The following is a 12,093-nucleotide window of genomic DNA, read 5'->3' on the forward strand; positions in this document are numbered from 1 at the left end:
TCTTAGTTGTTTTCTTTGTTTGAAGCAGGACAATAATTTGACCCTTCTGAAACAGATTAACATCCTTTCCATGATCACAGAATATGTCTTCAGACATGTTTAAGAAATGAGAAGCTACTTACTGTGTCAGGTAGAGTTAAATAAGTTGTTGCCAGCCGAAACATATTCATCACTGCAGTAATTATCCAGTGGAAAGCTCTTATCTAGTTGCTTAGTTAAATCTAAGTGGCAACATTTTTTTGGACAAGCAGTGTATATTTAAAAAAAAAAAAAAAACAGATAAGTCTAGTTTAGATTACACCTTTGAGTCTCATTTGGAAGAATGCTTTCACAGCAACATTCGTTCCACCTCCTCTAACCACAGACAGTTTACTTTTTAGGTCTATGCACAGCTCCCATCCACCTTCATTCTAGACAGACTACCGGATTAAAGAAGGCCATACTGGCATAAATGAAGCTGCTCTCTTACCACATTTAATTTCAATAGTTAACTGTTCAGTGCCTTATATTGGTTTAGCTCTGGTCGCTTGCTGTAAGCTGCAAACAGCTGGCAGTCTAGCATCTTGGTTCTAGCACTGTCTAAGCTTGATATTGACCAAGAATAGTAAGAAAGTCTGCTTTGTTGTTGCAAACACTTCACTGATCAAAGCTTGCCTCCAACAGCAGCATTCAAAACTAGAGCAAAATATCAATGGGAAGTCATAAGAGATGCTTAAGCAAATATAGAAAGACAGCAAATCAGTCAATCCAATCATCAGCACAAGAACTTATGCCCTCTCGGTCTGACATTTTACATTTCCACACACTCAATGTCGACCTTTTCTTAAGAAGCATTTTGACTTCTAATAGCAGGAAAATCGCAGGTTAATCCAATTCCATCAACAGTGGTTCAGCTCCATCAGTCTCTCTACAACCGTGATCCACCATGCACAGCACCAGGAACTATCCAACCCAGTGTCTGCTATACAGACCTAACATGGATTGTCATGATTTCTCTGCAATTTTAAAACGGAAGAGCTAGACATCTGTTAATGCAGCAAGAAAAAGTGAGTAAATGCTTTCAGCGTGTCATCAGTAGACAATTACGCCTCTAACAGCTACGAGAGGGAACACAGATTGCGTTGGTGCCTGACCAAATCATTTGCTGAGATGACTGGAATCTCAAACACTGTCAGCAAGATTTTGTAATAATCAAAGTGTTGCAACAATGTTCTGGCACAAACAAACTTTAGGGGACACCATAAATACTGTGTATGAATCAACCTTTATTATACAAAATTGCACCTCTAGTTAAAGTTACTAGAGCCCTGAGGAAGCTATAAAGCACACAGGTTTAGACGGAGACTGATTTGCTTAAGTAGCAGATGGGAATGCGCCAATCAAATACTTTCTTAACGGTCACTGGCTATGACGCGTGCAGTTTCTTTGTTATGTTATTATAAAACAAGGTGTGTCCAACATCATTTCACGATAGGTAACTTTACATGAAGATGATTCCAATGAGTTCCACACTGTCATGTACATTTAGAGAAAAAGAGAGCACTGGTATCGGACTGGTACTCAGTATCAGGAAACACACTGAGTTGAGGTATTGGAATCGATACCAGAAATGGAAAAACTTGGATTGGTGCATTCCTTGTAGGAGTCGCAAGACAAGACGTGGATTATTTGCATATCAGTTCAAGGTGATGAGGAACTAACTCTCTGGAAGGAGGCTCAGAATATAATTTTGTATTAGTAACTTGAATGGAAGAGTGGGAAACGAAGATACAAAACTAAGAATCGTCAATAAACCACAGCATTAGTAACCATACAGTCATGCACAAATGTCGTTCACATCCCAAAAGTCCAACACAAACAGCAGTAGTCTAGTGGATGACTCTAAAGAAGATTTTAAATGTGAATGAACACCTTTAAATGTTTAGACTGTGCTGCTTTGTCGAATGGTAGCCTCCTGATCAAAGTACAAAAATGATCTCCATTGTCCTGACTGACAAGTACAACAGTGTTTTTCCCATAACCGAAACAACAAGGAGGTCATGATTTAGTCCTGTGTTGAGACCGTAATGCTCGTACTTTGGACAAAGAGACACTCAAAAACGTCTCCCAGACATGTAACACATTAAAGCTTGGAATCAAAATGCTTCATCCAACAGCACGCATCAGCCCCAGTCCAGAGGAGGAAAAAAAAAGCCACAAGATTGGCTTGGAATGGAATTACACACCAGCTTCAACTTGATGCTTCCAGGTTACAACCTCCTCCGTGTTCCTTAGAGTCAGTAAACCCTGGTAAGGCAAATACAAATCTAAGTAACTCAAATTCAAGTCCAAACTTTGTTATTTTTCGTGGTATTATGTCTGTGTGAAGATCTCCACTTCCTTTAATTTACCGTGTTTCCAAAAACAACTGTTCAGACAAGTGGCATATCCACCGGCGCCTGGTCCAAGTCGACAGAGGAGAACAGGTCGGTGATGCCCTCGTCCTCGGCCAGGCTCAGGAGGTACTGCTCCTCATCGTGAGAGATGGCCAGAGAAGGAGCGAGGGTGACAAAACTGTGCTGGTCTTCAGAGGAGGGGGTGGCGGGTGTGGGGGAAACGGCGGTGAAAATAACCGGTGAGGAGTGTTGTGTCTGCTCAGACAGCGGGTTGGAAGAATTATTTATTCTGCAACTATTGTTAGCGACGTCTGAAAAGATAATGGGGGTGTGGATAAGGAGACAAGGGGAGAGAAAAAAGAGAAAAAAGATGAGCAAGAAAGGATTTAAAGACCGTAAGCAAAATGAAGCCAAGAAGCTCTAAATAGGCTCTGAACTAAATACAGTATTTTACAGGCTTCCTATGTGGACAAACAGTAAATGAGCAGGGGTATTTGCCCACTTCCCCATGGCCACAAACAAGCTTGTTATAGGGTGTACCTTTTCTGAGACAGGACATGTGATTCCTAAGCACCAACGCTCACCTTTAGAAGACACCTGAGTGAAGGATGACAAAGGAGAGACCGAGGCCTTCCCACTGGCTGCTGAGCTGTCTGTGACTTCCATAGGGATGGGGTCATCAGAGCAGAGGAACACTTCAATAGGCCCCTGGGTGCTTCTGAGGTGGACCTGGAGGCTCTAAGCATTGAGAAAGTAAACAGATAGACATGACCAGAGATCAGTTCCGTGAGATCACGAAGATCAAGAAGTAACTCTGTTAACTATTCCATGTCTGATGGATGTTGAGAATTGTACCTCCTCTGGATGTGGCACCTCAAGGTTAGTCTCTGGAGGAGCTTTGATCACGAACACAGTCTGTTCTTTTAAACTGGAAATCTGGTTGACATCTTCATAAGTCAAATATGCATATGTGATCCACAAGGTCAAGGAAGATGATAACCACAGACTGATGTTTACTGGTGTTTGTGTGCAGCTGGGGATACACTATAATTCAGTTCAAAATTTATACCACAACCAACATTACAAACATACCACAGACTGAACCAAAACTAAGTCCATCTACAACCACTACTGCCTTGGGAGTAACTGGAATACTTATAGTGAACATGGGGACCTGACTGAGCTCTCTAAAAGTACTTCCCAATTTGAAAACATATAGAGACAGAGATTTTGTGATATGACTGGGTATCGTAGAAATGAATTATCTACGACAAGCTTTAAACAGACTGTATGTATTTAAAAAAAAACAGAGGTAGATCTGTATTAACACGTGTCACCCCCACAGGTATAAAGGTCCATGAATTCATCCTGAACTATTCGGATTAAAACATTTCGGAACTCCATTACCCAAACAATTACGGTCACTACATCTATTTATATCTGTTCATAACTTTTAGGGTGCAAGTTCCATCCAGAATGTTTTTGGCAGAGCACCACTTGTTGACTGCCAGCTACAGCATGCTAATAGGGTTAGTCTTTGAAGTGGGAAGTCATGGTGTGATTTTATTAATCTTTTATCTTAATCTTGTACAAGATGTTCATTTGCAAGAAACATTGTAATCTGGGATTCTGCATGTGCAGAACCTACAATTGCTCCGCTGTCCAAGTGGAGCTCACACTGAACACAATGACGGAGATTTGTATGGTTTTGGTTCCAGTGAGAGCTTCAATGAAGCTTGTTCAAACAAGATGGCTATGTCCAACTGTTGGCAAAAACACAGAAAGACGGCGTTTCTTTGTGCAGCTCTAAAGTTCAAACTGAAACTGCCGGCATTACTTGTAAATTTAGAATAAGTCACACTTTTCCTAGCAGATATTCATTTTATCTCGATATAGTCTAACAGCATAACATTGTTTGTGCTATTTTATATATTTTAGATGGTAATTGAGCATTTGAATGATTTACTGTTAAATCAAGGACATGCTCCCTGCACACAGAGAGTAGTTGTCCATCCATCCATTATCTATACACCGCTTAATCTTCAGTAGGGTCGCTGCAGCCTATCTCAGCTGACTTAGGGTGAATGCAGGGGACACTCTGGACAGGTCACCAGTCTATCACAGGGCTACATATAATAATAATAATAATAATAATAATAATAATAATAATAATAATAATAATAATAATAATAATAATAATAATAAATCTTATTTATAAAGCGCTTTACAAGTAGCTCAAAGACAAACAATCACATTCACACCTACGGACAATTTAGAATCACCAATTAACCTCATGTTTTTGTGCTGTGGGAAGAAGCCAGACAACCCAGAGAAACACATGCACAGGAAGAACATGCAAACTCAATGCAGAAAGAAATCCCAGAAAGATCCCAGGCGCAGGCCGGGATGCAAACCGGGGATCTTCTAGCTGCAAGGCGACAATACTAACAGCTGAGGCAGTGTGCAGCCCGACAGTAGTTGTAATTATGCCATTGTTTTTAGTTTACCTGGAGTCTGTTTGGAGGATGCATTGTAGATCGCTGCCTATGTATTTTACGCATGCACACTACTATCAAGGTTTGCAGCGAAGTGGCAGCACCGTCAGTAAGCTGCATGCAAATGACCCTCACAGACTTGAACAGATTACAAAATGTGTGAATGTGCAAAGTATAGCAGTAAGATTTGAGGCTAATGAGCCGTATTTGAACATTTGGAGTGCATATCTGTTTATTAAAAATATATGTGCAGCTCTAATGTGAGCTGAACATCTTTCAGGGTCAGTGTGTGAAAAATATTTGATCTAATAGCTTGAAGACCAGCGGACATGAACAAAGCACCCTGTTGATGTGAAGTAAAAAGGATTTTTGCCTTAACAGTGTTGACACCACTCAGTAAACCTGACCAAAGAGCAAACAATTCCAGACAACAATACAGGGTAAAATGAAGCCGAATTTAGAAGCAAAGGATATCTCTGATTGTAACGGTCCTCAAACAGCTGGTGTATCTGCAGAGTACAACTCTGGATCAGCTCGTCCAGGTACTTCTCCTCCTCAGTGAGACTCTTTAGCTCTTCAGCTAAGCTAGTCTCTTGTCCGCCCCTGTGGACACATATCCCAGCAGAACAGGGTTAACAGCAAAACAAACAACGCTCGGAACATCCAACACAAGATCAAACCTGAGGAAACTTCAAACTGAGAGAAACAATTATGGTGGAAGTGCAAATGATAAACAGTGAAATTAAGTCTCAGACAGAAATACTGAGGCAAGATGCTTCCTATCTACAAGCAGCTGTTACCACTTTTAAAGGCAGTAAAATCTGTTAGCTTCAGGAAAGTGAGTTTTAATAAAGATATATTTTTGGCAGATTGGCCTCCTTGTACAACCATTGATACCTACAACCACTGGATGGTGTTTTTAGACTTCTTCTTGAGGAGTTTGACCCCCTCCAGGACATTGGTGACATCGTAGACGCGTCTCTTCGGGGCATTAAGCTTCTGGGTGACTACGTTTAGGTCCAACACTCCGTCAGCGGAGCGGTGCAGCAGCTCTGCAAACCCCTGCGTCAGCAAACCCAGCGAGGTGTCACAGCGCGACCTCTCGAAAAGTGACTTGCGTGCAACGGGACTGGGGGCAGGAGCTGAAAAGATTCCCAAAAATCGTTTTAAACTGGACACTAGATGTTTTAAAGGAGAACATGGTGTAATTTTAAGTCTAAGTTCTATTCAGGGTTAGTGTGTGATCAAAATGATGTGTAGCAGCTAACAGTCAGAAAGACAAACTGTAGGACAAGCTATAAAAATGAATAGAAGAAGCATAATTCTGCAGTTGAGACAAATGCTTCACAGGCACTATTATAATTCTCCATAAAGATAGACAGAACAATAGTACATGAGGAGGAAGAAAGCACCATATTTCACAACTGCTAAGAGCAACGGAGAATCAATAAAGTTATGCTGGATTCATTGTTGGAATCTGCTCACTGAGGCCTTCCACAATGAAACCAGAACGAATCCCAATATGTGTGACCTCAGCAAGGTACGTCAGTGACTTGGCTTAATGTCATTTGTTTACAGACTATTGGAACAAAACACAGGACCAGTCACTGAGGTCAAACTGTAGAATAACAAGACATTCAATGGAAAGGAATTGCACTGGACTGTTTTGAATCATATTTATCAGATGGATTCCAGTTTGTCCATGTGAACAATGACTTTTCACACACACAATAGTTATACAGCTCCCCGGCACACTTGTCACCTTGTACATGCTTTCCTGATGCAAGATTACTAGAAAACACTTAACATAAAATCCCATTTCCATGCAAATGACACCCAGTTGCACTTAACTATGAAGCCAGAGGAAACCAATCAGTTAAACAAGCTTCAAGCATGTCTTACAAGATATTAAGTCCAGGATAACTTTTAATTTTGTTCCTCTAATTTCAGACAAAGTTTAAATTTCTAGTTTGCTTTTAGCCATCAACATACCATCTAACCAGATAGTTACTCTGAATGGCACTGCCTTAGCCTCCAGTTGTACTGTGAGGAATGTTGGAGTTATTTTTGATAAGGATGTGCCATTTAACTAAAGCAAGTCTGTAGGACGGCCTTCTTTCACGAGTACAATATTGTAAAAAATCTGAAACATCCTATCTCAGAGTGATGCTGAAAAACTAGTCCATGCAATTGTAACTTGTAAAGTGGACTACCATTAAAGTAGTCATTATTATCAGGATGTCCCAATAACTTCTTTAAAAACCTCCAGCTGATACAAAATGCTGCAGCAAGAGTTCTGACAGGAACCTGTAAAAGAGATCATATTTCTCCTAAATTATCTTCTCTTCATTGGCTCCCTGTAAAATCCAGGATAGAATTTAAAATCCTGCTTCTCATATACAAAACTCTTAATGACCAAGCTCTATCTTATCTCAAAAGCCTTATTTTACCATATCATCCTAACAGAGTCCTTTGCTCTCAGACTTCAGGTTTACTTGTGGTTCCCAGACTTTCCAGAAGTAGAATGGGAGGCAGAGACTTCAGTTGTCAGGCTCCTCTATGGAGAAATCCTAGTTTTAGTTCAGGAGGCAGACTACCTCTAAACTTTTAAGACTGAGCTTAAAACGTTCCTCTCTGAAAAAGTTAGAGCTGGCCCAAGTGACTCTGAAAAATCACTTAGTTCTGCTACCACAGGCTCAAAGTGCTGCAAAACCTACCATGATACATTGAGCACTGTTCCACTGTTTGTTTTCTATGTGCTATCCTGTTCTCTCTCTCTCCATTTCACCCTCACCCCAACTGGTGGAGGCAGACAGCTGCCTTCCCTGAGCCTGGTTCTGTCATAGGTTTCCTCCTGATAAAAGAGAGTATTTTCTTCTCACTCTCACCAAATGCTTCCTTAAAGGGAATTATTGGATTTATTTCTATAACATAGTGAAGTGCCTTAAGATTCTACAATTTCATTAAACAGATGCTTTCATCCAAAGCAATGTAGATACAACAAGCAAGGATCTAGTCAGGAGAAAACAATCTGGATAAGTGCCATAAAACAAGTTCAAGTGTGATAGGACCTTGGTGCCTACAGGCAGTGTGGAAGGTAATTTTTTTTTTTTTTTTTTGCTTTTTGCAGTCTATCAAGTGTAAAAGGTGTTCAGCTGGGTTTTTAGTCTTTTCTTAAAGACTGAGAGAGACTCTGCAGATCGAACAGAGCTTGGCAACTCATTCCAACACCAGGGAACCACAGGCCCCTTTTCGACCAAGCTGGTTCCAGTGCTAATTAGGAACCAGTACCTGACTTTGCACCAGTTCTTTGGGTTTCCACCAACTAAACACCGGCTCCAGGCTCCGAAAACTGGTGCTTTTCAGGCACCAACTCTTTGCTGGGCCAGAGTTAAGAAGAGAGTACGTCACAGGTTGGGGGCGGGGTTACGGTGACCAACAATCAGTGGTGAAGACACAGAACCATCATTTTTAAACAGCCGAGCGAGTAGTAGTACTGTTTAGTGTTAGTGTTTTGAAAACCGGTAAATACGGACGCCACATCCAAGCAGCAGTGGTCTGAGGAGGAGACCCAATGCGAAATTCAGTCAACGTTAGAGGAAACCTCTCGGACCAAGCCGGTGTTCGAAAAAATCCAGCGGGAGATGGCAGCAGCCGGGTACGAGCGGAGCCTCAACTAACTCCTCAAGAGGAGTAGAGTCTTGCTATCCACCGGCCCTGTTGAGGTGGTTCTATCAGGCGGCTTTTGTTGGCCAAGCGTGGTGAGTGGGAGGGAGTGTAGACCTGAATGAGAGAGTTCAGGTAGGAGGGAGCTGTTTTCATTTCAAATGACTAGTGTTGTGAATTGGCACCACATGAATAAAACTGTGTTGTAGTGAAAACATTTTACCATTTCTTCTGCTGAGCACAGGTATTTACTGACGATCCTCAGTACAACTGATTACAGTGCAAAGCCTTACGTTTCCCTCCTGTGTGGGTCAAAGAGGCCATGGCTGTCTTGTCTTTGGTGGTCCTGCCACCATTATGGGGGTCCTGCAGATCTTCAGCCTCCAGCTCCAGCCTTCCCTTTGCCTGAGAAGTATTTAGCACAACGTGTTGTAAAGTAGCAGGTACATCAAATACGGCAAGTATTACAATATCACACAATTTAAGACTTCTAGTTTGCTTTAGTTTGTCCCAGGGCAGCCATTTTGATCAATAATACAGTATAAACTTATCAGGACTTAATTGTATTCACTTGTAACTTCAGCTGTGTTTAATTAGCAGCAGTGAACGTGTCTCTGCATGAAATAACATCATGTCTTCTTCGGCTGGTTGTCGTTTGTGACGGCTGTCGGTGACTAGGGCTTGGAGCAGGAGCTAGCTTCCCTCAGCAGTGTGTTTAGCTAGTTGGAGCAACACTCCCCATCCCCCTCCGTGCTCACCCGAGGCCTCAGCAGTAGTTCGCTCCCGGCAGTAATGAGGACTTCTCGGTCACCTCTTACCGATGAATCCCCGCAGGAACTCCTCCGTGACAGTCCACCGTCACGCAACACGGCCGAAGAACAGAACGTACAAAAGTATGGACCGACAAGGCGCGGTGTGATGCCTGGGCTCAAGGTAAATCACACGTAAAGTGACCGGAGATAACTGAACGTGGCGGAAGATTCACGCTTCACTTTCATAATAAAAGCGTAAATTATATTATTTTGTCTGTCACGAATATGAGAACACACTTCCTGCATTAATAAACATTAGTGCAGACTCTCGTTGCTCTACTGCTAGGCGGTAAAGTAAAATTGACATCAATTACCAATAAGATACTTGAGTTGCTGTCCTAATTTAAAGGAACATGTTTATGATTTTACTAGTCTTAACACTTTTCCTAGGAAAAAAACATCAGATTTTGCATAAAATTTCACAATATCAGTACTAACATAAATGATACATGCCCATGTCAAGATCACTAATGCAGCTTCCCAGTCCATTAGTGCTGCCACAGTTAACTGATAAATTGTAATCAACTCTTTTGATAATTAATAGGTTTGAGTAACTGAGGTGTTGTTAGGATCTCCACACTGGAGGCTTAGCCCAGCCTACAAATCTTTTGATTTTAACTTGATCACTGCACCGTTTTCAAGTCTTAAGTTACAGTGATCTTATAAATAAGCTAAATGTAAGATGCTACGCTCAGGGCGAAGTAAAGTCATACCTCTCTTTCTATACTCAGCCCATGTTCCACATTAAAATCACAGGAAGTGCAGGCTATTCCAGCAGTGATCAAACAGTGTGCCTTGTCATTAGTCTAATTCATGATGATTTACAGCTAGAATTATGTACAAACACGTGCCTTCCGACAAAAGTATTTGAAGCCTACTGCCCCAGACCAGGGTTGCCCATTTGTAGCTTAAGTGAGACTGGTGTATCTGCAAGTCACTAGAATCCAGCTTCTTAAATGTGAACATTTTCTGTTTGTTTCCTCGTTTATGACAGAAAACATTTGGGTTATGAGCAACATAAGACATCTGAGGACGTCACCTTGGGCGCTGCAAAACATTGATCGACTTCTGTCACCCTTTCATAGACCAAACAACTAAACTGTATTGTAACTGATTATAATCTTATGCACAACATAAGATGACAGACATCCCACTTATGGATCTATAACTGCACAAGCCATAATAATAATAATAATAATAATAATAATAATAATAATAATAATAATAATAATAATAATAGTAAAGAGCCTACAAAAATCAGCTCAAATAAAAGAAATGCTAAAATCATAAATTTATGATGGAAAAATCTATATAGAACAGATACAGCAGATACACATTCTTAAATTTGAAATCAGAAAAAAAATGCTTTAACTGATCAATAATATTACAAAGGAAATACCAAAAAAGAGACCCAAAAATGTCAGGACCAACATAACTAGCATTTAATACGCTAAAATAGGGCTAGTTAAAAGAATATACTTGAGGAAATATTGCTAGTAATTAAAATATATAAAATAAAAATAAAAACAAGCATAAAAATGAAATAAAACCTTCATTCGAATTCCATAGGTTTTCATTTTATTTCCATCCAAATGCTGACGGTCATTAATGGAATGTCTACAAATAAAATATCTACAAGTTCACCTGACAAGTGACAATGTATTTTGGGACATGGCTGTAAACCTGAATAATTTACTGTTAGAACATTTGAAGAGCTTTGCCTTATATTAGCTCAACAATTAAGACAATTCTGAACAGATAAAACGACACCAAGAATAACTATCAGTTGCAATCACACTATCCACAAGTTTCCTTTTTTGTAATGCCCTTATTCTGAAGAAACACTAACAGCTTCCGTTATTATCCTGATTAACCTTGGCGCTCTTGACTACAGTTGTATTTCGAGTTAGAAATGGTGCGATTATCGAACACTTTCGTGTGGCAAATGTCAGAAATATCTCCCACCATATATCGACTAGATTTGTACAGATTAAATCTATCAGGAGGGAACAGATGGTGAAGTGCAGGACAGGCTCGTACAGCCAAAGTAGCAACATGGACGACGATGTGTGTAAATACACTGTAATGTTCATGTGATTACAGACAGATGAGGGGTTTTAGCTTCATTCAGCTTCTGGTTTACATTCAGCGTCATGTGCGAGTGTTCCGGTAGCCATTACAGTACATAAGCACTAATAGTAGTAGTTTATTTAACACACCTAGGCTCGGTCGAGCACAGACCGTGTTCCGGGTGCTGAGGTTCCGTTGGTGTACCGTAATGTCGTCCGTCAAGCGACTCGGAGAGCCGTATTTTCACGGTGTTTTCCAGATACGACAAAGGAATGAGAGTCCATACAGTCAGGACGCTCCCCAAGTCCACGGAGCCCACGGAGAGCGACGTAACCTCTGTTCTCATCGCGTCCAGTAATGGCTGCTAACTTATCAACTCCACCGACTGTACGGTACATAACGGCCTGCGTCGTCTGTTGATTTCAAATTCTGCCCATAACGTCGCAGATAACACGATAATTTTAGATACACTGGCGAGAACATGTTCTACGCGGGAAACACAGATTTCCCGGGACGGGTTCAAACCAGATTTGCATATGAACTCCTATTGGCTATCTCTGTTCACGCAGCGTCGTGTGCGTCTGACGTAGCTGTAAACTGACCAATGGGCATAGAGTACTGCAACAGAGCGGATTATTCCTCTTAATCGTCAATACATTAATACTACTGCATTCC

General features: G+C 41.0%; 1 protein-coding gene across 4 annotated transcripts; it reads right to left on the minus strand.

Moving 5' to 3' along the window:
* Positions 1-1,245: 1,245 nt before the first annotated feature.
* Positions 1,246-12,044, minus strand: e2f3 (E2F transcription factor 3). Of its 4 annotated transcripts, XM_055017859.1 has the most exons (8): positions 9,295-9,511; positions 8,830-8,941; positions 5,772-6,012; positions 5,341-5,473; positions 3,231-3,341; positions 2,960-3,113; positions 2,391-2,686; positions 1,246-2,286 (listed from the first exon to the last, which is right to left on the minus strand). In XM_055017859.1, the coding sequence occupies exons 2-7, from the start codon at positions 8,858-8,860 to the stop codon at positions 2,412-2,414; spliced, it is 945 nt and encodes a 314-aa protein (XP_054873834.1). In that variant the 5' UTR covers positions 8,861-8,941; positions 9,295-9,511; the 3' UTR covers positions 1,246-2,286; positions 2,391-2,411. The 4 variants fall into 4 exon arrangements, with proteins under 4 accessions (XP_054873834.1, XP_054873835.1, XP_054873833.1 ...); XM_055017860.1 differs by lacking the exon at positions 9,295-9,511 and adding an exon at positions 11,568-12,044 and having other exon boundaries at positions 1,246-2,686; XM_055017858.1 differs by having other exon boundaries at positions 1,246-2,686; positions 9,295-9,510.
* Between the last annotated feature and the right edge of the window lie 49 nt (positions 12,045-12,093).

The sequence above is a fragment of the Amphiprion ocellaris genome, chromosome 15, assembly GCF_022539595.1.
Source record: "Amphiprion ocellaris isolate individual 3 ecotype Okinawa chromosome 15, ASM2253959v1, whole genome shotgun sequence".
Lineage (NCBI taxonomy): Eukaryota > Metazoa > Chordata > Actinopteri > Pomacentridae > Amphiprion > Amphiprion ocellaris.